The sequence below is a fragment of the Etheostoma cragini genome, chromosome 22 (genome assembly GCF_013103735.1).
Source record: "Etheostoma cragini isolate CJK2018 chromosome 22, CSU_Ecrag_1.0, whole genome shotgun sequence".
Classification (NCBI taxonomy): Eukaryota; Metazoa; Chordata; class Actinopteri; order Perciformes; family Percidae; genus Etheostoma; species Etheostoma cragini.
Genome location: NC_048428.1, coordinates 2,630,808 through 2,653,761, shown reverse-complemented (window position 1 = coordinate 2,653,761; position 22,954 = coordinate 2,630,808). Strand labels below are relative to the sequence as shown.

General features: G+C 39.9%; 1 protein-coding gene across 4 annotated transcripts in view; it reads right to left on the bottom strand.

The window, feature by feature from the left end:
• The window catches only part of LOC117937671 (partitioning defective 3 homolog), a 368,949-nt gene extending 350,293 nt beyond the window's left edge, over nt 1-18,656 (bottom strand). For all 4 annotated transcript variants that reach the window (XM_034861772.1, XM_034861774.1, XM_034861775.1 and 1 more), the window contains exon 1: nt 18,262-18,656. In XM_034861772.1, the coding sequence (XP_034717663.1) occupies nt 18,262-18,381 (120 nt within the window). In that variant the 5' untranslated portion in view covers nt 18,382-18,656. The remainder of the gene's footprint in view (nt 1-18,261) is intronic.
• Nucleotides 18,657-22,954: the final 4,298 nt, after the last annotated feature.

Genomic DNA, 22,954 nt, shown 5'->3' with positions numbered 1-22,954 from the left:
ACATAGCAGCGTGTCTGGCCAATTGTCCTGGGCCACAAAAAGGGCCATTTGCTCAACTGGGAGTGGAACTATGAACCCATATGAAAGTATCACTCATTTCACAGAAACCAGTGAGAGTGAATCCTTGGTTTTGGATGTTTTAATCATACTCAGTGATGCGTCAGCGTTTGGCTGTCTGGAGCTCTGTGCCCCACGGTTGCCTGAAAAAAGCAGCGACTGATAGACCATAACCTTATTTTTGGTTTCATAAAATGTCTCTGAATTCACAAATATGTAGAAAATGTCCACATACATTCCATCACTTACAGTGAAACATCCGTTGTTGCTATTTAGTAGTCTTCCGATGGCAGACATATCTCCACAGCGCTGTGCCGATGCTGGAGTAACTATTTAGAAGCAAAAGTAGGTGTTTTGATTTTTAAAACCTTTTATTATGAATTAGCTATACTGGGTCTTCATCAGCAGTATTACAACTCCAATAAGCAAAAATGAAACATAAAATAAAAAAGACAGAAACTACACTTCAAACCACAGAGATTCAGTGACGTTACAAACGTACTCAGAGCAGAACACACATAGACTTGTGTCTATGTGTGTGCTTTTTCAGTTGGCATTGCACGCTTCTAATGTATGATTTACTGTATGTGAGATTAACAACTGAAATGTATACACACACACACACACACACAACCAGTCTACCGATTTATACAAATGATGTATGTGTTTATCTGCATATAGAGCAGGAAGTGGGATGCGATCACAAGTGATCAGTCAAGACGCATTTGAAGATAGGCTGCACGATTTAGAGAAAAAGTTGTGTTGCGATTGTGATTTACAATACTGTCATTGTGATTCGATAAAATAAAAATATCCTAACATTTTGCATGTGTATTTCTCTCAAAAATACAAAGTGAATCTTAATATGCACGTGAATGACGTCACCGGACCATTCCGGTGATGTCTGTGTTCTCTCATTTTTAGCATTCAGAAACAGCACTTTTTGTTTTCTTTGGGGGGGGATCTTTTCCCTTTATTATAGTAACAGTGGATAGACATGAAAGAGGGAGGGAGATGGAGGGATGACACACAGCAAAGGGTTGCAGGTCGGACTCAAACCCGAGCCGCTGCAGGACTCAGCCAACATGGGGCGAACGCTTACCGAGTGAGCTAGACGCCGCCCCCAGAAAAAGCACTCCTCTATTCTGCTAGTACAAATACATTCCTTCTGGAGTACAGAGAATTAGAATCTAATGCAACAGATGCATTTTCATTCCTTCACCGAAAGGCCGCAAAATCACTAGCTATCATTGTTGGACTCCATCTTTTAGGCACATATTTTGGGGATGTGAGGATCTGTTTGCAGGAAGCAGATGCTATTTGTAGGCTCTCTCCTACCCTCAGGCATTACTGATCATAGGGTGCGAGATAGTTGGCCTGTCAGTGGCAAGTCAGCATCTTCACAGCCTCAGAAAACAGACGACAACCCACCCCTGATTCCTCAGGACTCATGTCGGCTGACAGTGCCTCTCAAGTTATTTGGGGTAGGGGAAATGATAGTGCATGCTGAATTTCCCTATTCATTATTGTTATAAGACATAGAAGTCTAAGACTGTGGCTCAATGTCCTGAGAAACCTCCTTAGTCATACAATTATCACAGTTTTAAAATACTGAAATAACTGTTTCGGATTTCTCAGACAGCAGCTCAAAAAAACTACCCTTGGAGCAAAACATGTTGTAGGCTTTTCATGTTGTCACTAGTGTGTTAAATAAGGTCTCACAATTAAATTGAAAAAAAATATTTGGAAAATAATGTTCTAATGAGTCCCGACCACAAAGACAAACACATGAACGCACTGTGACTGACCTCAATTTCACATTTAAATAGTCCCCATGTCTTTCAGCCGCGCTTCCTAAGTCTGTACTGAATGACCCCATTTCATGGTCCAAGCAACTACTAATCATACCGCAACATGTTCCGTGACCAGAAAAAATGCCTTGGCAGGAAATTACTCTGCACAACTTTCCATATTCATCAGTTAAATCTCTATGTTGGCCATCAAATCCAGATGAGCTGAATTCACAATTCTTTGCAGTAACATGGTGTCACACTAACTTGGTAATGAAAATGTGTGAAATAATGCTTTGGGACGATCTGATAACTTTGAAAACACAAACCTCTATCTTCTAAACATCTGCACATGTTTGTATCAGCCTACTTAGGGTAAATACACAAATGCAGGGGAATGCCAACAATAATATTTTTTATGATAAAAGCAAGTCAAGATAAGTGGATTGTTAACTATCAATTTGCCCAAGGGGAGAACAATCATGATGTTAGAACTCTGTGTGTTTGTTGCTCGTTTCCATCTTGCCAACATTGAGTGTAAAATCAACATCATCAATCAAACATGAAATCACTATTATTACAAATCTGTCAGAGCATCAAAGCAACCCGCAGATTGCAGTCAGATAACCGTTCTAGTAGAGCCATCTTTGCAGCAAAGCAGTGTCAGGATGTCACTTATTTGTTTGCTGTGGCTCTCCCAAGGTGTCCGTAAGACAAACAACAAACCATTCATCATGCTATTGTTCTTCTGTGTTCATGTCAATTCAAATCAAAGGCATCTCAGTCACCAACACAAGAAGACTGAGTCATCTCTGAATCATTTTTGTCATAAAAAAACTTAGTAGCCTTGGGCTGCTATCGCATATTTGTCGTTGTTGAAGAGTCATAAAAAACGTCTTTACTCACTCAAAAAGTCAAGCATAATGAAGCTACAGCCAAGGTTGAATAGCAATGCTCGGTGGTAACACACAGGACAAATGGCATCAGCAAACTAAAACTAGATGTGTGTATGTCAATAGAATCAGAATATTTCTTATCTTTAGTGTCTATCGAGGATTTTCAACAGAGTCCAAAAGGAAAACAATTAACATCAATTTCATTCATACTTGATAGGACTGCTGACTCGTCACACCGAGACCATTTTAGGCCTCAACTCATATTGATAATTATACGACACAAAAAGATCATTTGTCAGAGTTAAGCCAAACGGACTACTGTAGCATATTTCCACAACAGAAACTCTGGAATCAGTGCCCTGAGAACAGACAACAGTGAATTCCTGCAAGAGAAGTTTTAGTCTTGATTTTAAATACTTTAAGCTCCAGAACACAAAACATTTTCCCTTAACTTCAAAGAAAAAGAATCCACTCTAGCATTGTTGCAAACTTTTCCCATCACTCTGTTCATATGGCACTTCCTGATTCAAAATAAATCTTTCCAAATGACTGCAATATCCCCCAGTCTAAGCCCATCTAACATCAAGGATTTATTTTTTTCCTGCAGACCTTAACATGCCATTTTCATTCCACAGCTCTGTCTGGATGTTTAATAGGATATCTGAGTGGGCAGATGTTTGGAAAAATCCAGAAAAACAGATTCACATTGATGCCAGTCATCTCAGTGTATGAGCAGTGATACATAACATCTTTTTCAAAGAATTTCAGTGAACAGTGCAAAAGCATATCACAGGTAAATACAGCCCCTTTCACACCTGCACTGGAAGAGCTGTATGTCAGAACTCAAATACAGGGTACGTGGGGGGGGAGGCCAACGTGCCTTTTTTGTCCATATTTTGTTCATATCTTCTCTATGACGATGGCCAATAAGTGGTCTGTTTAAGAATAATATTTAACGTTAATAATTACCTAGATAAAACGACCTAAACCTTCATATCACATGATGACCAGGGTTATCGCGTGACGCATGTCGTCTTCCTGCAGGGCATGCCACTTGGACACAGAATGGATGTATTAAGTGAACGGTACACAGTTCGTCGGTGGCCAATGATATTAATTCTTCTCTTTGCAATGTCACCTGTGGTGTACCTTAAGGCTTGGTTCTTGGGCTTTTTTTTACGTATATTAAAGATCTGTGTAACGTATCAAACAAACTGTATAAGTTAATTATTTGCTGATGACACAACTGTTTCTTCCTACATTCTTACAGAGTTTAGTCTACAATATTTCTTGGTGTGCAACTTGGTGAGTCCCTTTCTTGTAATTGGTACAATCAGTAAAATTACAAAAATGTGTTGGGGTCTTGGGAAAAGTCGGTTCCATGATAAACACGGAGGTTGCCATGCTTTTATATTATTCTATGGTTTATCCTTATATACACCACTGTAACTCTGTGTGAGGAAGTACTCATCCCACTAAAACTGCCTGTTTCCATCTTCAGAAAAGGGTATTTTGAATAATCTACTGTGTGCATAAAAATTCTTCTTCTCAACTTCTGCTTTGAAGATCAGCCATTATCAATGTTAATCAAGTCGATCAACTACAGATTGCTTTATCTGTCTGAATTCTAAATAAAAATACTTTCTTCATTCTAAAATGAACTCTTTTTTTTTTTTTTTTTTTACATGCCACTCGATATAACTACAAATTTAAGCCTTCAGTTTGGTTTTTTATTACAGAGGTTTAGTGATATGGAATACTTTGCCATCATATTTTAGAAAGCTTTTAGAAAGCTTTGTTTTTGTCTGTGCAATGTTATCCCTATGGAATGTCTTTGTAAACAACTCATGTAACTAATATTACTTTACCTTTCCTATTTAGTCTCTTTCTATTTTAATTGGATTATGCATTGGAGAGTAATCAGTTTAAGTCCCTCTAAGGTTTTTGCATTTCTTCATTACATCTTACTGACTTTGTGTATTTGATCTGTAGTATTGGTGCATGTGTAAACCAATAACTTAACGTGTTACGTGGGAAACTTCAGGCTATGTTGTTATCTAATTCCTCTAGTCTGGAGTTTATATGAATGGCTTATTTGTTTCAATGTTCTATCCTATTTTTAAACACTAATGGACAGATGCTTTTCAGAAAAACAGGTTTGTTTTCAGATGTGTTTGCAAAACAATAGAAAGTAAATGAAATCATATAACAGGGAGGAGAGATTATTCAGTTATTTAGCAAGGAAATGAAATGGTGCCCTCAGCTTAACAGAAAAATAATGATTTTGTTTAACAGCATAATAGATACCAGGCCAGCAGGAAACAGTACATGAGAACAATAATGGCAGATCAATAGATGTTGGGTTCGAAAGACAATTAACACCATGATTTTGGCACAAGGCTTTTTATGTATTGGTAAATTAATCAGGTTAAACTGCATCCAGGCAACTGCTGTGTCAACAGAATGACAGATTAAGGGTATGCTCATAATGAGTACTGAATGAATAATGAATGTTAAAAAAGTCAAAGCCAAACCCAGTTTAAAATTAAAATTGGGGTCTAAATATAACCTGGAAGAGATATTTTACTTCCATTACCTAACTTGACACTTTATTAAAAAGACATGAGTTTGTGATGTAGGCTAGGTCATTAATACTTAATAATAATTAAGATCACTAGTTAGTATAGGCTACTTTTATTATACTAGTATAGATTAGAGTTAGTATAGTAATATATACCACACAGACGCTACATTACCAGTTGTTGATTTGGTTTACCATCATTCGTGATTATTGTAGTCTATATCCATGACGTTCCACTTTCAGGGTTGCTCCATTGCTGAAGGAAATTCCACCAGATTCACTGTTTTCGGCTGGATGTCCGTTACCTTCTGATGGAATTTTTAACTCCAGTCGATTTCTGAGGACTATAGTTACCTGGTCCTCAGATCTCTGCAGGGTAAATCCAGACAGCTAGCTAGACTATCTGTCCAATCTGAGTTTTCTGTTGCACAACTAAAACAACTTAACGTACACATGTTCCACCAAAACAAGTTCCTTCCCGAGGCTATTTTGAAGCGGCAACGTGACTCCAAAATTCTATAAGTCAATCATTAGCAATTAATTATTGTATTTCCCCACGCAGTGAGTAATTTGACAAAGTCTATTTTTTCCATTTCAGTCTTAGTTATGACCCAACACAATAGACATGTATTAGACAGATATTAGATATGGAATAAACATATTAGCAGATTCTAACAGTTTTAGATCTGGTGAATTAGAAAGTGTAATTTATGATCCATGAACAATTATAGATTTAAAAATCATAATATTATTTGTTAAACTATGAAGCTTCATATAATACACATTTTTATATCATGACAATTTAAAGCACACATATAATGCTTATTTTCTTGCAGAACAGAGACATGTAAGTTACTCTTTTGTAGATTGTGGCTAACTAGTGTGTGCTGTGGTAGTGTTTTGCCATTGAGAACGAGCTAGCATGCTAGCGGTAGCATGTTACGGTTAGCTACCTCGACCCGGCTAGTGACGTCGAGTTTCAACGGCTCACCCGGAGACTGAAGGCAGGACATATTCAGAAACCTGTATCTCACTTAAAACAGCATTGATAGTTTTTCACGCGTGTGGAAGCACCAGAGACACACAATAACACCCCAAATCCCAGAAAAAGGCATTTTCTTTTCCATAATATGGACACTTGAAAAAGTATGACACCCTGACAGAGTGCCACAGAACCCACTTTAGTACAAACCTGCCCTGCTTAAGCAAAGCACTGAATTGCTAAAGGGGTTAGTTGTCTAGGGATGCCTGGACATAAACACAACTTCACGTCTGCCACACATTTGACATCCCTTCCACATTTTCCATGCTTTATTTCAAGTTAAAACGCAAGCACCATGCATAGCCATTCTGTTAGTCTAGGTCTAACAAAGTGTATTTTGTCAGCTAGAATCCACAATGGGAAGAAGACGATTCAGAAAGAATAATACAAATGGACTGAGACCCTTTGGATCCTTTTAAGGGGGTCATGCAAGGGGGGACAACACCAGGGATGAAGACTTAAAAAAAGCAAAAAGAGGAGAGATATTATCTGGTTCAAGAAGCAAATTAAACCTGCCACAACACCGTGTGGAAAAGTAATCTTAGGGAAACACACAAAGACTCAACTTTACACTCAGGGTAGCATTCTAGCATCTTTAGCTCATTAGTAGCCAGCAACAGGCAGCTAGTTTACAGCACAAACATTAGCAGTAAGCTAGCTAGCTGGTGAATAACGTCTACAACTAGCAAACTAAAAGACAAATATTTTTCACATTGTTAACGATTATATTCCATTTAGGCGTATTTGTTCTATGTGCCTGGTAATATGGTGGCTCACTGTCATTACTTACTTATAAGCACACATTAACAGACATATCATTAAAGCTTTTAGTTCCACCTGTGGTTTGCCTGCTATGAAAAGTTGGTTTATTTTGGGGATTTTTAAACCAGAACTTTGTATCAGTCATCTTTAATTTAGGGTTGTTTGTATTCATTTTGCTACTCATTTGTGATGCACTGTTTTCAAGGCCACAGTAACAAACACACAAAAACCCAACTGTAAGCTCGGGGCAGCATTTTAGCATATTAGGCTCAAAAGCAGCCGGCACCAGGCAGCTAGTTTGCAGCACCAACATCAGCAGTAAGCTAGCTAACTGGTGAATAAAGTCCACAACTAGCAAGCTAAAAGCCCAATATTTTTCACAAAACAGAGCTAATAAGGACAGCAAATGATGGACTTACGTTTGTCAGCTGGCCAGAAAAATTAAATCAATGCTGTTGTTGCTCCATATCTGCTGGGTGTAAAGTAAGAACTTGATTACTAAAATGCTAACGTTAGCCATAGCAACTTTATGAGGTGATAATACTTCAAGGCAATTTGACTGTCCACTCATTTAGAAGTTATTCTGCGCAATGTCTTTCCATTAACAAATTACATAACATAGGTTAGCAGGAAACACACTGATGAAATAATAGCGTAACATTATCAATAGTGCATCATTTCATTGTTATTTTAGAAGGCCCCAGTCAGCTAGCTAGTTTGCAGCAGAAACATTAGCAGTAAGCTAGCTAGCTAGCTGGTGAATAAAGTCAACAGCTAACAAGCTAAAAGCCAGATATTTTTTCACAAAACAGAGCTAAAAAAGCAAATAATTGACTTACATGTGTTAGCTGCCCAACAACACAAAAGCAATGATGTTGTTGCTCCATATCTGCTGGGTGTAAAGTAAGCACTTGATTACTAACATGCTAACGTTAGCCGTAGCAACTTTATGACGTGATAGTATTTCAAGGCTATTTGTCTGTCCACTCATTTGCGTTTTTCTACGCAATATCTTTTTCATGAAAAGAAATTGACATGACATAGGTTAGCAGGAACACACAGACGTAATAATAGCCTAACATTGTCAATAGCGCAACATTTCATTGTTATTTTAGCCCACACCAGCCAGCTAGTTTGCAGTACAAACATTAGCAGTAAGCTAGCTAGCTAGCTAGTGAATTACGTCCACAGCTAAAAAGCCAGAACACTGATATTTTTTCACAAAACAGAGCTAAAAACACAGCAAATAATTGACTTACATGTGCTAGCTGGCCATAAACACAAAAGCAATGCTGTTGTTGCTCCATATATGCTGGACGTGAAATAAGCACTTTTTTGACACTAAAGCGGTAAAACGTTTTTAACTTCATGAGGCAACTTCAAATCAAGGCTGTCTGTCCAATGTCTGTCCACTCTTTAAGAAGTTGTTCAGCGCAATACGTTTTTCATTTCAAAATAACATGACATAGCAGGAAACGTCCAGGTTTAATAACAGCCTAACATTGTTAAGGATTACTGACTTAATGATACATCAATGGAACAGACCCCTCATTAGAATTGTTAGTTCCACCTGTGCTCTCTTTCTCTCTATCTCTATTAAAAGTCAAATGTCTGTCAGTTGTTTTGCCATACGTTCTATTGCAGCTTTATAAGCTTTTAGATTTTCTGTTGTTGTGGTTTTTTCAAACTTCTTTTCATTCATATTTGGTCATCTTTTATTTAGGTTTCTTTAATCCATTTTCCTTTTATATATGATGCACCTTTTTTAAGATAACAAGTCTTTGGACACTGCTTTAGATGTAGGGTTTATCTATAGAGAAGGCTATAAGTAATATATGTGTTCCTGTCCTAGAGCTCCAAATTAAATATCCTTGCATTGTAACAGGAAAGGGTCTTTGCAGAAAATATCCTCATCCATATATGAAGTGGGAATAATCATTCATAAGAAATGTATCAGGTAGGCCTAGTCCCTCTGAAAGACAATCATGCAGAGGTGTTGTTCCTAATTTTTCAACTAACAATCATACTTGTGCTTCAGCATCTGAGTGCTCTGTAACTGCAAACGTGGTGACAGAAATAAGCTTTTGACAAAACAGCGGATCACACCCAAGAGAGCCTGGTGTGGCCTGCATGTCGAAACACCGCAAACCACATAGTTGGCCTTCGCAACAACTTGCTCACAGTTGGATCCAGCTGGAGGCAGGAATTGTCATCCCACTGAAACGTGGGATGAGAAAAACAAGAGGAACAACTTGAAGAACTTCAGAAGGCTACTGTACTCAAAACAAAAAGAGATGGTCTTTGGACTACTCGTATCCAAATCACAGCACTGAACATACAACATATTTCCCCTGTCAATAAACACTAGAACCAACCATGTCATCATAATAGAACAATACAGATTTTATGGATAAGTGAAGCAAATGTATCCGGCTTTCCACACCATTGTCCCTAATTTAACAATCTGGGCGCACAGTGTGAAGTGCATGGCACAGGTGCAAGATAGGGCCCCATATCTGTCTGGTAGTGAATGCAGATCAAGCCTCTTCCATGATGGTCGGCCAGCCAATCGAGCATGTCCTATTTCATCAACCATTGACCTACAGCTCTGAAAAAAAGAGTAGATTGGAGTTTTTCAAACAGGCAAGCAGCTTTGGGGCAGAAATAATCTTGGTGGTTAAAGTAGATGCTGATATTAAAGCCCATTTTCAAAATAAGAGACCAAACACTGGTCATATATTTCTTTTTTTCCGCTAACTGAAACACTGCTGATGATCAGAAGTTAGCAATTACCCTAACTGACTGACCTAGTAACACTGTAATTTCCCATTTTTTGGGATCAATAAATATCTATCTATCTAATTTATCCTCTATCTTCAGTATTATATTTTTCAAACCGTTCAAGTTTGCCAGGCTACAAAGCTGCTTCCATTGAAGTTTAAATGAACCAATTTGATTATTTCCGCCTCCAAAGCAGCTCTGCCTTTAAGTAATTATTGTATCGAACTATGAAATCTATAAATGCTAGGAAGAAGCTTCTCCTCTTCACAGAGCCAAAGTTGGGAGCTTCTCCTGAATAAAAAGTGGAGCTACAGCAGCCCATCCCATTACTGAACAAAAAAGTAATGCCAATTTTATGAGCAGAAACAGGGGGGATCCATGTTAAGACGTGCAGACAGTATAGACAGTGAAAGCTGTCATAACAGCTTTTAAGAATGTGTTAGGGAGGTTCAAAGTGTTTATCTTAGCAGCATTAGCAAACATAATGTTGGCCATTTCTGCGTGAAATACATGTGATTGAACACCTTGTCACTTTGCTCAAATGTTCCATTTAAAAAAAATCTATATTAACAAATATGGGTTCTTCCAACCCCTTCAATGGCAACAGTAGCGGATCAATGTGTTTTTAGGAAGGCATACTCCAATTGTACACACATCAGAATATATAGAGAGGGTTGTTTGACAGCACAAGAAGAAGATTTATATTTGCTCAGCCCCTTAGCAGCAGGAAACAGTCCTGCAGTAACTTGCCTTGCAAAAGATGGGGAAAAATGATCATCTTCAATACAGCAGAAAAGGAGAAAAATAACAGTAGCAAAAGAAACAATAACCCTTCTAATGAGCAACTTCTGGAAAACCATAAGCAGCAGGAAGGATCTGTATAACAAAAAAATACCACCTATTCTGTCATAGTCTACTGTGTTTCAGTTGTCTGTGGTAAAACCAATTCTTCTAACTCCCAAACGTGGCCTATCGGCTACTAGATCACTAGAATTCCATGAAAGGAGCTTAACGCTAACCGTTCCCAAATTAATCCCATTATCTTCTGGTGACTAATCTGTCATGACAAACAGGAGCTTTAAAGGTAAATAGAAATGGAATTAGACGGGTGAGCAGGAGTGATAAGAAAGAGAGATGAGAGACAAAATTAGAGCTGTAAGTAAGACCATGTGGAGTTCTTGGTGATGTCTGCGTTTTATTGGCACAAGCACAGGTATTGGACATCTTGAATACACAGGAACCCCAGGGCATTTTTGAGGCTACACCTGCTATCTCTAAGGTCTAACATTTCTGAAGCTATGAAGAGCTACAACACAAAGACACGTCATAAGTTATGCGAGATCAAGTGCTGTGCATTGCAGCCTTCTAACAGTTTGGGCTACTGATTAACCGGATTATCTGAACCAGTGGGTTAAGATAACAAAATGGAGTCCCCAAACTCACAAGGCTGAGGCTGGGAAAGGAAAACACGAACTAACAGCTATCAATAACTCGTGTCTGATATGTGAGCGTTTTTCAAACCGAGCCATGCCTAAATGGAACCACATCATTATCTGAAAGGGAAAAAAATAAATGAAGAACACACATGCCTACACAAAATATTTATGTATACATATACCCCAAATTGACCGTGAATGTCTTGCCATGCGATGTCAAGTCCTGTTAAATCTGTGAATTTTTTTTTTAAACAAAAGGAATTTCTGATATTTAGCTCCAAGGGCAGTGGATAATTAAACAAAAAAAAAACACAGTTATTAAAACCACATCAGCAGTAACAACAGAAACTTACCCTAAATGCCCAAACACAAATAACCGGAAAACCAGTCAGACAATGGCTTGGCATAGCTATGGCATACTCTAACTTTGGCAGTTACCACTATGGCATGTGGCCTGCTTGCATTGCGTGTTGAGCAGCTACAGCCCAAAAAATCTCCCAGCTTTGTCTTTAAAACTCAAGCTCAATGCTTTCAACTCAGACTCAGTGCTTTCAACTCAGCATCCAGAGCAACTGGTGGTTTGCTGTGTGCAGATAAGTCTTGGCATGCATGCATGTGCACACCATATATCAGCAGGTGTGAGGCATGCTAGCCGGCGAAGAAGCCCTAAAGTCATCTGCACTTGACCCTAAAGAGACACACTGCTGGTGAAAGATAAGGGATTGAGTTTGGTGTCATTGTCCTTGGGGCCTTCCACATGAGTAGGGAAACCCGCCAGACAGGTTGTAGTTATATACAAATTGGAAATGAAGCTGTAGCAACATGTATTCGGACAGTTTTTGTGTACTTTTTGTTGTTTTGGCTCTGTACTGCAGTACACTGAATTTCAAATAGAGCAACTTTCCGCTTTAATTTGAGGGCATTTGTATACGGGTGAGGGTATAAAATGCACACACTTTTGGACATAGTCCACCCCCCCCAACGCTTTCAACTCAAGAGTCCAAACTTTAACCCCAAAGTCAGTTTCATTTCAGTTCTATAGGTGCTTAACTTGAGCATGAAAACAACAAAAGAAACACATCACAGTTCAGCTACTTCTAGACTGTACTGCATGTGTGTCTACACTGCTCAACTATACTTACATTGAAGTAGTAGCTCTAAGATCTTTCTTTTTAAACTAGTATTTAACTACTACCCTGCTCCTCCATTTACTGTCACCACTATATGCTGCTGTTACCAGCCTCCATGTGAAATTATAGGCTATCTCGCACTGTGTAATCTGTTTTATGCAAACACTACTACATGTTCTATTATTGCTGCAGGTTTTTAACATTGCAAATAGCTCCTAAAGTGCTTTTACAACGCTAGTTGTAAAAGATTTGAGATTTTAGAAGACCCATGGGGAAGAGGTGCCGTGCAGGCCAGGTACTAAACATCTTTTCTTGAAGCTTGGGCAAACTTCATCTCGTGACTTTGGAGCAGCGAGCGTGTGATGTTTTAGGCAAAGACTGGCAGGCAATGATTCCCGTGGAAGGAGTTAGCACGAAACAAGGACTCTGCTCGGTCGGATGGAAAAAAAAGAAGAAAGGAATAAATAAAAAAAAGACAAATTAAGCATAGGAAACTGTAGGAAAGCTAGAGGAGAATACAACAAGTTATTAGGTCCGCATTTCTCCTCTGCTGCTTGACCACAATTGAACCGACCTACTCTTTTTCAGTCAACATCAGTCACATTGCATCCCATCATCCTACAGGGCCTATGCGGCTCTGCCTTGTAAAGTCCACTCACATGATAATCCCCAATTACCTTCCACTACTTTAATATTCCTGCTCACATAGGCCACAGCAGCTCGTCTCCATTACATAAGCAGGGAGCTTCTGAGTGTAGTGAGCTAATGAGCACTGTCAATCCTTCCAGCTCCAATTCCCACTTTCTCTTTGGCTGTTGGGTCCATACCTGAGAATAGATGAGGATTGAAAACTCTAGCTGTACTTTTACAAAAAGTAAAAGTACAGCTAGAAAAAGACAAGTTGTGCTTGAAGCAGTGCATTTGGTCAACTGTTTCTACAAACTTTCTACATAATAGTATAAATCCTTATCTGGAAATGCCTAGACATAAACAAAAATTATGTCTAGGCAAAAATTTACTTTAATGTCTGTACTCTTAAAATGAAGCTACAGCCAGCAGCTGATTAGCTTAGCATATAGACTGGAAACAAGGGAAAACCAAAGTATAGTATGAAAATGAATATAATGCACTTGTCTTAGACTTGTCATAGACTGCCATTCTGGAACTGCAGGACACATGCTAATCATATGCTGCTGATATAGTGTATGATAAAAGAATGGGTAATATTAGTAAATATTATATTAATATTAATAATAGTGGATCTGTTGTTGGATTTTTTATGTCTAGCCCAGTGTCAAACATAGTCCGCTCAGCCTGGGTATGTGTGAAAAATGAACTTGTATTTTAAATATTTAACTATTGTATTTTAACTATTACCATCTATTACCAACTATTACCATCTTGTTTGTCTGTGCTGTATTAACGCCTTTCTCATATTTTTATTACTGCTTTTTATTGCTTTCACCTGGCTGACAGGTGTCGGAGTTGCATGAACATGTCCTGATGCTTGCTTGGCTTCTTATATTAACTGGAGCTACTGTTGATGTGTAATCTCTGCTAGAGCCCTGTTGCTTTCTGCAGCTCTGCATGGCATACTAAAAAAATAAAATAAAACACACATCTGGAAATATGGGACTTTTGTTTTTTGCTTAACCATGCTGTCCCCTAATATAAGGATATTCAGCATCTGTGTATTTCAACAACCTGCAACACTTGCTGTGACATGTCTGTAAGCCTGAATTGTTGGAATTTTGTGAGGAAAAAGGCCAATTATGTGCTTTAAGGTCACCGCCTTAAGCATTTAGGTTGAGTAACTGTGTGAAAGTAGGATACAAATAGAAATGTAGCTCTTCAAAGAGTTAGAGGCACAAATTATGAATCCAGAGAGGGTTTTCGTTTGAGCATTCTCTAGTATTATGTCTCTGACGATGTGAAACCAGGGAGTAAGAGGATGAGTAAAGACCTGAACCTCCCAGTTATATCCTTGTGGTGGTTTGTAAGCCAAAAGCAACGCCCACAAAACACCATCTTCATTTTGCTCTTGTTTACATGATTAAAAATGTGCTAAACACTCAGTTATTTCTCGACTGGCCAAGCGCTGAAAACAACAGCCTTGGACACAAAAAGGCATGCTGAGATGCTAAAAAAGCCATTTAGCATGAATCCTTCATGGTTCTGCATACTGTAGACCCCATTGACTCTAAAGTTAATGGTGCTTGAGTGGCTGATTGATGCGTATTTCCTGGTCCCATTCAGACGCTGGCGAAGCCTTCAAGTGTCCCCAGAGAAGATCAGGTACACCGACACAGCTTGTGACATTGTCTGAATGGGCTCGGCTAATTCAAAAAGAATCCGTCTAATTACAGAAATCACTGATATCACAGGCAACTCAGAGGCTACAAGTTCAATGCAATACAGAATTGCCACAGCAGTACATGCAACCCAAGATGGTTCATGCATAATGAAGAGGTAGATGAAGACATAAGAGACAGGCAGAATGTAGGCGGAGGCGAGAATAGCTTTAAGTATAGAGAGGGAAAGTAGAGAAGAGGCTGAAGAGATTAGATTTCAGCTCATGCAGGAAGTGTGGGGAGGGCTTCTCTTATCCTATAGGTTTTTCACCAGATAAATAAAGGATTTTGGGGGCATTTATTTCCACAGGACAGATGAAGACATGAAAGAGGGAATGACATGTAGCAACGGGTTTCAGGTCAGAGTTGAAACCGCAGCCACTGCATCGAGGTGTAAACCACTATATGTGTGCACCTGCTCTACCAAATAAAGTGGATTGTGATGTCATCGCAGCAATGAAAATGATCAATCCTGAATTCCTCTAAAAGTGCTTTCACGCAAACTTGTTTGGTGAGGTTCAAATAAAATCTGGTGCATTTGCCCGTTTGGTTCGGTTCACTTGGTCTGGTGTAGGAGCTGTCAATCAAACTCAGGTGCGGATCACCTGAAAAGGTGGCCTGCTGTCAATCACCAGTGTATACAAGAAGATCTGGAACAGAACTACAAGAAAACAATAGCAGATTATCACTGCATAATATCACGATATTTTATACACGAACGTGTATAAATTGCACATGACAATTTAACTTTTGGGGGGATTTTTTGCCGCAATAAATTGAAGTGAGATGAACAAAAATTATATATTTTTAGATAACACAGATTTGACAACGTTCTCCTTTTGGGACATCATTTGAAGTTGGAAAAAAGGCAAATAAATTGCAATATATCGCATAATATCCATTTTTAAAATCCCATAAATATTGTATTTTGACATAAGTACTGTGACATTGTCAAAAGGTCGGGCCTCTGGTGTTTTCCACCCCTAAGTAACAATGTTTCTTCTTTTTTTCCCTTGGTCCCAACCAGCTGAACCAAACTAACAGTGACATCAGAGAGTACATCAAGACCTTTGAATCATACTAGCGTACCTATTCTAGCATGCTGCCCATAACTCACAGAAAAACGAATCTACACTTCTGTATCGGACACTTCGAAATTGTGACAAATGCCTTTCTTTGGTTTCTCATGCTAAAGTTGGATCAACCGGGCCGACTGCTGTCTCCGATGCATTAATGTATGATTAATGTTCTCTTTTATGGAAAAAAGGGAGCATTAAACACATATTGCGTGATTCAGTATCTGCATGCCGTGGAGTGTAATATTTTCTAATGCTGTGACAAAAAAACAACTTTTGCACTTAGCGGAACAGTACAGTGTTGCTGTCGGCTGCAGGAATATTATACAACTCAAGTGAGCTGTGTGTGATTGCATCTTCCTGGAGTCCAAAGGGCTTGGCTGGCCTGTGATACAGCAGTCCGTGTTGACCCAGAGCCAAGTGTTCTCTAAAGGGGAAGCCTACACTTCTACATTTACAGTGCCACCGCATGGATCAATGGACCAGTCGCCTCCATTCTGCTGAACCATGGAAAAGCATCGAGTACTGGTAAACAGAGGAGTGACCGTGTGTGGGTATGTGTGTGTGCGATTGCTAGTGTGCACGTAAGCAGGAAGAGCTCTTCCAGAAAGAGGAGTAATGTTGACCTACTTTGTCACTGTTTGCATTCAGCGATAAAATGTACTACTGAGGTGCAACAGGGAACATAAAGGTATTTCATCTGTCACTATGGAAATGTGTGTTCAGCTCTGGTTGGTAGTTAAACATCTCTAAGAATGTACTGAAGGAAAAACTTTGATTTTGTTCGATCAAACTCCCGTCTGCTATCTGGAGCTTTCAGAAACCTGCTTCAGAAAGTCCTTCTCTCTAAAAACAGGACTGTAGGCTATTTGTAAGGGTTGGTTAGAGATCCAAAAAGGGGATGACCCACACTTGTAAAATCAAAATTGAATTCACAGTCTTGAGCAGTATCTTCCAAAATACAGACAAGCTAAAATACCCCATTGGATGGATGGTCCATTTCTCCTCTTTGGCATGTAAAAAAAATATAGAAAAACAGGGTTGTAGTATTTTTAGGAAAGTAAAACACAGAAAAGTAATAAGTTGGCAAAACCAGCGTAGGTTCATCTAGCCATCCCAAGGCATTGAACAAAAGCCGCAGCATTGATATGACTCAATACGTAATACCACCCACTTGTAAAGAGGTGAGAGTGCTGTCACTAACCACGAAAACAGCAACAAACTTGGATTCAGTCATTAGTCATTTAATGGCTTTTAAATCACAGCCACTAGAAACCCACAAAGGGAAAAGCAATCAGTGTCCTACTCAGGCCTCATTCAACTTTGGCACAGGGGTTTCACACATTCGGTCATAATAGATGAAACTTGGATGAACTTTTATTGTCAGCATGTAATTGCAAAGAACATTGAGTGCAAAAGCATGGTTCCCCCATCAAGACACAGGGCAATCATTCCATTGGCCTATTACCACTTTTGAAATTAAAGTGATTAACTGTGCAGGGAGACAGAGACACGAATGCGCACGCAGAGAGGAAACAGTGGCGCAGTGAACATGACACATGACTTTGGAGGGGGAGACCTAAGTTCCCACTGTGAACATCAACCAATGTGTCCCTGAGGAAGACACTTAACCCCTAGTTGCTCCAGGGGTGTGCGACCTCTGACATATATAGGATTAGTGAGTAAGTTTCTTTGGATAAAAGGTCAGCAAAATGACATGTAATGTAATTAGTATGTGGGGAATAGTATTTGTAACTCAGGAATAACAAATAGTCATACTTAGGTTAGATTTAGGTGTATACAGGTTAATAACTAGTTTACTATCTTTGAATTCATAAATATTTTACTGTGATGTACACTGAAGTATTGGAACACTACACACACAACGTGGGTTACGCTATTTTAATCAAATGGCATCCTCATTGCTCCACACGCAGTGGATGAACTCCGCGCACTCTGACGCACTTTGTGCCAGTAGCCTACAACTTGTGTTCAATGGGAACGAGTCCAGTGTTTCCTGAACTTTTTCATTGGGCAACCTAACAGACACACAAGAGAGAAGGCGAGCCAATTTACCTTTACAACTTGTGGAGAAACTAGTGAACTACCATTTAGAAAGTAATCACTCTTACGCATGGTCTTCGAAATATCAATGACAAGATCCCCACTCTTATTTACAAGGGGCCCCTGGGGGTCCCTACTGGGTCCGATCTAAGGGTCAGTCACTGGGTCTCTTCTGACCACTCTGTCCCTCTTTCTTATCCCGTGAACAGCGCCATGTTGAGGCTCCAGCGTGCTGCTCCGCTGGGCGCAAAACGTTACAAAACCACCCCGGAGCGGGGCTGTGTGTGGGGCTTACCTTAGCGATCGCCTTCTTATACCTCATGGCAGCTTGTTCGATAAGGCTGTGGACTTGTATATTCCCATCGCCACACGGAACGACCACCCGGGTCCTCCCGAAACACACAGTTACTTTCATTTCACCTCCGCTGCGTTAATTCCAATGAGGAAAAACCCGCGTCAAAAAGACAATCACCATCCCCGGTGTGCGAAAGCTGAAAAACTAAATCCCCAGTTGTTGTGAAGAGGTCGATGTGAAGTTGTCTGTGTGTCCTGTGTCCTCGGAGGAGCCCAGCTTTGGATTCAGCGGCGGGGCTGGGAGGCGTCCCTCCCTGTGTGCCGTGTTGACTCACTCCCAGAAACTTCCCAACAAAAAGCCTCTCCAGCGAGAGCGCACAACTGGACTGACAGTGCGAGGGCGCCCACATGTCAGAGCAGGCTCTAAGAATGTTTTCAACACCAGCCAATACAATGCAGCTTATAGCTGAGGGCAAACCCATCGCATGTCACTTTACATTTCTATGCCTTTTTATCATATAAAGTTGTGTAACATTTGGATTTGCAGTCTAGAAGCCTATGGTGTAAATCTTACAAAATAGAGCACCTATGAACAACTTGTTGTTGACAGTCATTATGCATGCAATAATATATCCTACCTTAAAGGCCCCATGGCATAAAAATATCACTTTATGAGGTTTTCTAACATTAATATGCAATCCCCCAGCCGGTCTATGGTTCCCCAGTGGTTATGTGTAAACCAGGCCCTGGGTATCCTGCTCTGCTTTTAAGAAAATAAAAGCTCAGATGGGCCTATCTGGAATCTTGCCCCTCATGAGGCATAAGGGGCAAAGTTACATCCCCTTTCTCTGCTTTGCCTGCCAAGAGAATTTGGCTGTAATTCTGCACCAAGGCGGAATTTGGGTAAAGAGACTGCAGATACAGTATCAGGGGACCACTAAGGCCTATATAAAGAGACTTCAGATACAGTATTAGGGGACCACTGAGGTCTATATGTGACCTTTAAGGTAATCAAACTCCTTAGTTTGCTCTTTGAGGGAGTGTTTTTGCCACCAGGGGGAGTAGTATTTGTGCAAAAGAATGCAGCAGATGTCAAAGGCTGTTTGAGTTAAAATCAGGTCCAGTTCTTCTTCAGACTGTCTGAAATATTATTATTACATTGCTTATGTACCCAGGAATCCGGCCCTAGATTAATGATGTCATAAGAAAAGGAACAGTTAGGCTCAGCAATACTGAGATCTAATGAGCAAGAAACAAACAAAAGTGAGTTTATTAAAGAAAAACATATCTGAACAGTGGTAGTATAGTTTGAAAAAGGGGTTGTCCATCTTGCACACTTGTTCATGTTCACTCTCTTGCAGTACATTAGATCATAAAGAGTAAGAGCTGCAGGGAGGGAGTGAAGCGCTACAGAAAGGTTGCGGCTTTCATCAGTAAATTGGGTCATATTGAAGATCCAGCCTCAGGCCCAGCTCTCATTTTGCACTGCAGTTCAATAATTCAGTCATATCCGGTACATAACATTAATATATGCTTTGCCATCAGTAGCGCGAGTGCAGTTTTCAGCATCTCCACCTCAGAACCACTCTTGGGGAGGTCATCTCATTCAGTCTGTCTCCTTTATTCAATCCGAATTCCAGCATCTGTTCATACATTCCGTGTCTCCAATCATCCAGGCATTCAGATAGTTAAACATCAGGACAGAATCTGTCTTCACTGGATTGTGTGCAGTGACAGTACACAGTGGCCCTTTGAACCTCAAGTTAGGGAAAACAACTGTGAATTTGATTTGAAGTGTACTCTTCACACCATGGCAGCTGCCCCTGGTGAGGCTGCATCAACAACTGGGCAGATAGGGCAACAGCCCCAGGGCCCAGACCCTGAGGGGCCCAAGATTGTCTATTGCAATTGACTACATTTCTACTGAAAAAGTAACTATCATACAGCTAAGCAAAGGAAAAGCAGTCATCCGGAGAAGAAATATAGGCTACTGGTTGGTTTCTGGGACTTTGGGCAAACAGGTCTTGGTAGTGTGTGCGAGGGGACCCTTTTGCAGGTTAATCTGGCGCTAGCCCCATTCATTAAAGAACCCCTTGAAGTTGCAGACACTCACTCGGGAATTTAGATTAAAGCCGTGGATAATACTGAAAAAAAATGTGGTTTAAAGGTCCCATGACATGGTGCACTTTGGATGCTTTTGTATGGGCCTTAGTGGTCCCCTAATACTGTATCTGAAGTCTCTTTTATATAGACCTTAGGGGTCCCCTAATACTGTATCTGAAGTCTCTTTTATATAGACCTTAGTGGTTCCCTAATACTGTATCTAAAGTCCCACAATGAGCTTTCCTTAGTATGTGCCATTTTGGAGTCTGTAGCTTTTGAGGAGAAGGGGGGGGGGGGCAAGGTGGAGGCTGGTGGTGTGGCTTTGACCAACTGCCACTTTGCTCGTTTGAAAGCCATGATGTCTCTCTCTCATAGGGGGGGGGGGGGGGGGGGGGGGGGGGGGGGGCAAATTCTCTGGGCGGGCAAAGCAGAGAAAGGGTAAGTAATCTTCCCCCTAATGACCTCATAAGGAGCAAGATTCCAGATCGGCCCATCTGAGCTTTCCTTATCTGAAAGGGAGAGCAGGGTACCCAGGGCTTGGTGTACAGCTATAGGCAGGCTTGGGGCTTGGGGGGACGCATATTAATGTTAAAAAAACCTCCTAAACTGAAATTGTTATGCCATGGGAACTTTAAGGGATATTTTTTTTCTTTCTCACCTGTATCTACATTTTTTGAGCTAAATGTGGGGAATTTTTGAAACACCCAAGCCTCACAGTGTTTTAATTTATTTGACATGTCTGTCAACTGAAATTTTATTTTCAGTTTAAAGCATATGAAATCGTCAGGCCTACTTACAGTTTGTAACAGCTGAGAGTTGTCATAGAGGACACCAGTGAGCACATCACATTTTTTCTCTGGAAACAATTCTGTAATTTACACCAAACTGCTACAAGATAAGTCCCAGGCCTGGGTATGTCCACTGCACATCAGGAATGCAGGGAGGAGGAGACAGTTGTGGAAATAACACGGCTTTGCAGGGGCCCATGACCTGTTCCAGCTGAGAAGAGTGTAGGCCCTCATGTGTCTCATCTAGGACATGGCAGCACTTCAAAGAATCTGCATAACTGCCAAACTGTTGATTGACGTTAAAATGTGGCTTTTGTGATTTAGAGTACTTTTTTCTCTGTTAACAGGTAAGGAAGTTACAAAAATAAATGCACCATGCCATCGAGGATGTTTGAGCCCATTTGCTGGCTCAAGGAGTGACAGAAATACACTGCAAAAGCGAATTTACTGTTCCTTTACAATACTCTGTGTAGGACAGAAGATAGTTACTTTTCTAAAAATGTGGGTGTTATCAGAACTATCTCTCCAGAGACCTGAAGAAGATGGACATGCAGTATATTCGCGTAGAGCAGCTCCTCCATTCACTACGTATGGCATATCAGTAGTGGAGAGGAACTGAGTACATTTCCAAAAGTAATGTACTCAAGCACAATTTTAAGGTACTTGTACTTTGCTTTCATTTTCTGCTACTTTCTACTTGTATCCCTTACATCTCAGAGGCAACTCCACATCCAGATTCATTTATTAACATCATATGATGACGTATTATTATAGGTCCAGATAAACTTTATTGATCTTCAGGGGGAAATTTACAAACTACCTTGTAATATATAAAGCTCCACCTTTACCAAGGTAATAGAATGCCTGAAATATGTACATCATTTGGGAAAAACAACAATGATTTGATAAAAACATCATAGTTGCCATGGAAAATAAACATCCTGTAGATCCTACATCCTATTTTGTATCAAATTGTCCTCCATCTGTCTTCATCATTCTGAACTATAATACTGTTATGTATGTTGAGCATGACTCATTTTCACTCCTGCCACCTAAAGAGAGGCAAAACATGTCTGATGTATGTATAGGTAGGGTAAGAATTTGGCTTAAAGAGCTCGACTAATCCTGAACCGGTTTTTGTTTTAGTATGTTGGAGTAAAGTTCACACAAGGATTGACACACACACACACACACACACACACACACACACACAAATACACACACTGAAGGAATGAATCGTTTTATTGTTATTGTGTCATGCACACAAAAGTGTGCCCTGCCAAACGGGCTTACAAAACACCATTGACAAGGGGCCAGATACCAAAACAAACCCAAATAACCGTTGCCAACTTACATATATTAAATCAATACAACCATTCTATTCAATCATCATCAGTACACTAGAACATTTCAGGATTTTGAACATAGATTTCCTGTAACTCATCATAGTAAGGGCAATACAAAAGAAAATGGGATTCATTCTCAACCTCTCTTGATTCGGCACAACCTTCTATCGTCTTGGATGCATTTATAGCTTTAGTGCATAAATGAATGAAACCCATGATGGACAGATGACTTGCTACAAAGCTAATTAAGACTATCAGCTCCACACAACTCTCTCTGTATCTCTCAGTATGATTCTGTTCAGAAGATTGTGGCGTCTGGTGACTTTCCCACGCAGAAACTAAGTGAAGATGGCAATTATCTAATTACCAACCATCATGTGATTTTAATCCTCTGTGTCCTCCTTGGCTACTAGCAATTGTGTGGAGGGGGAGGGGTACATTTACATCTAAACATATA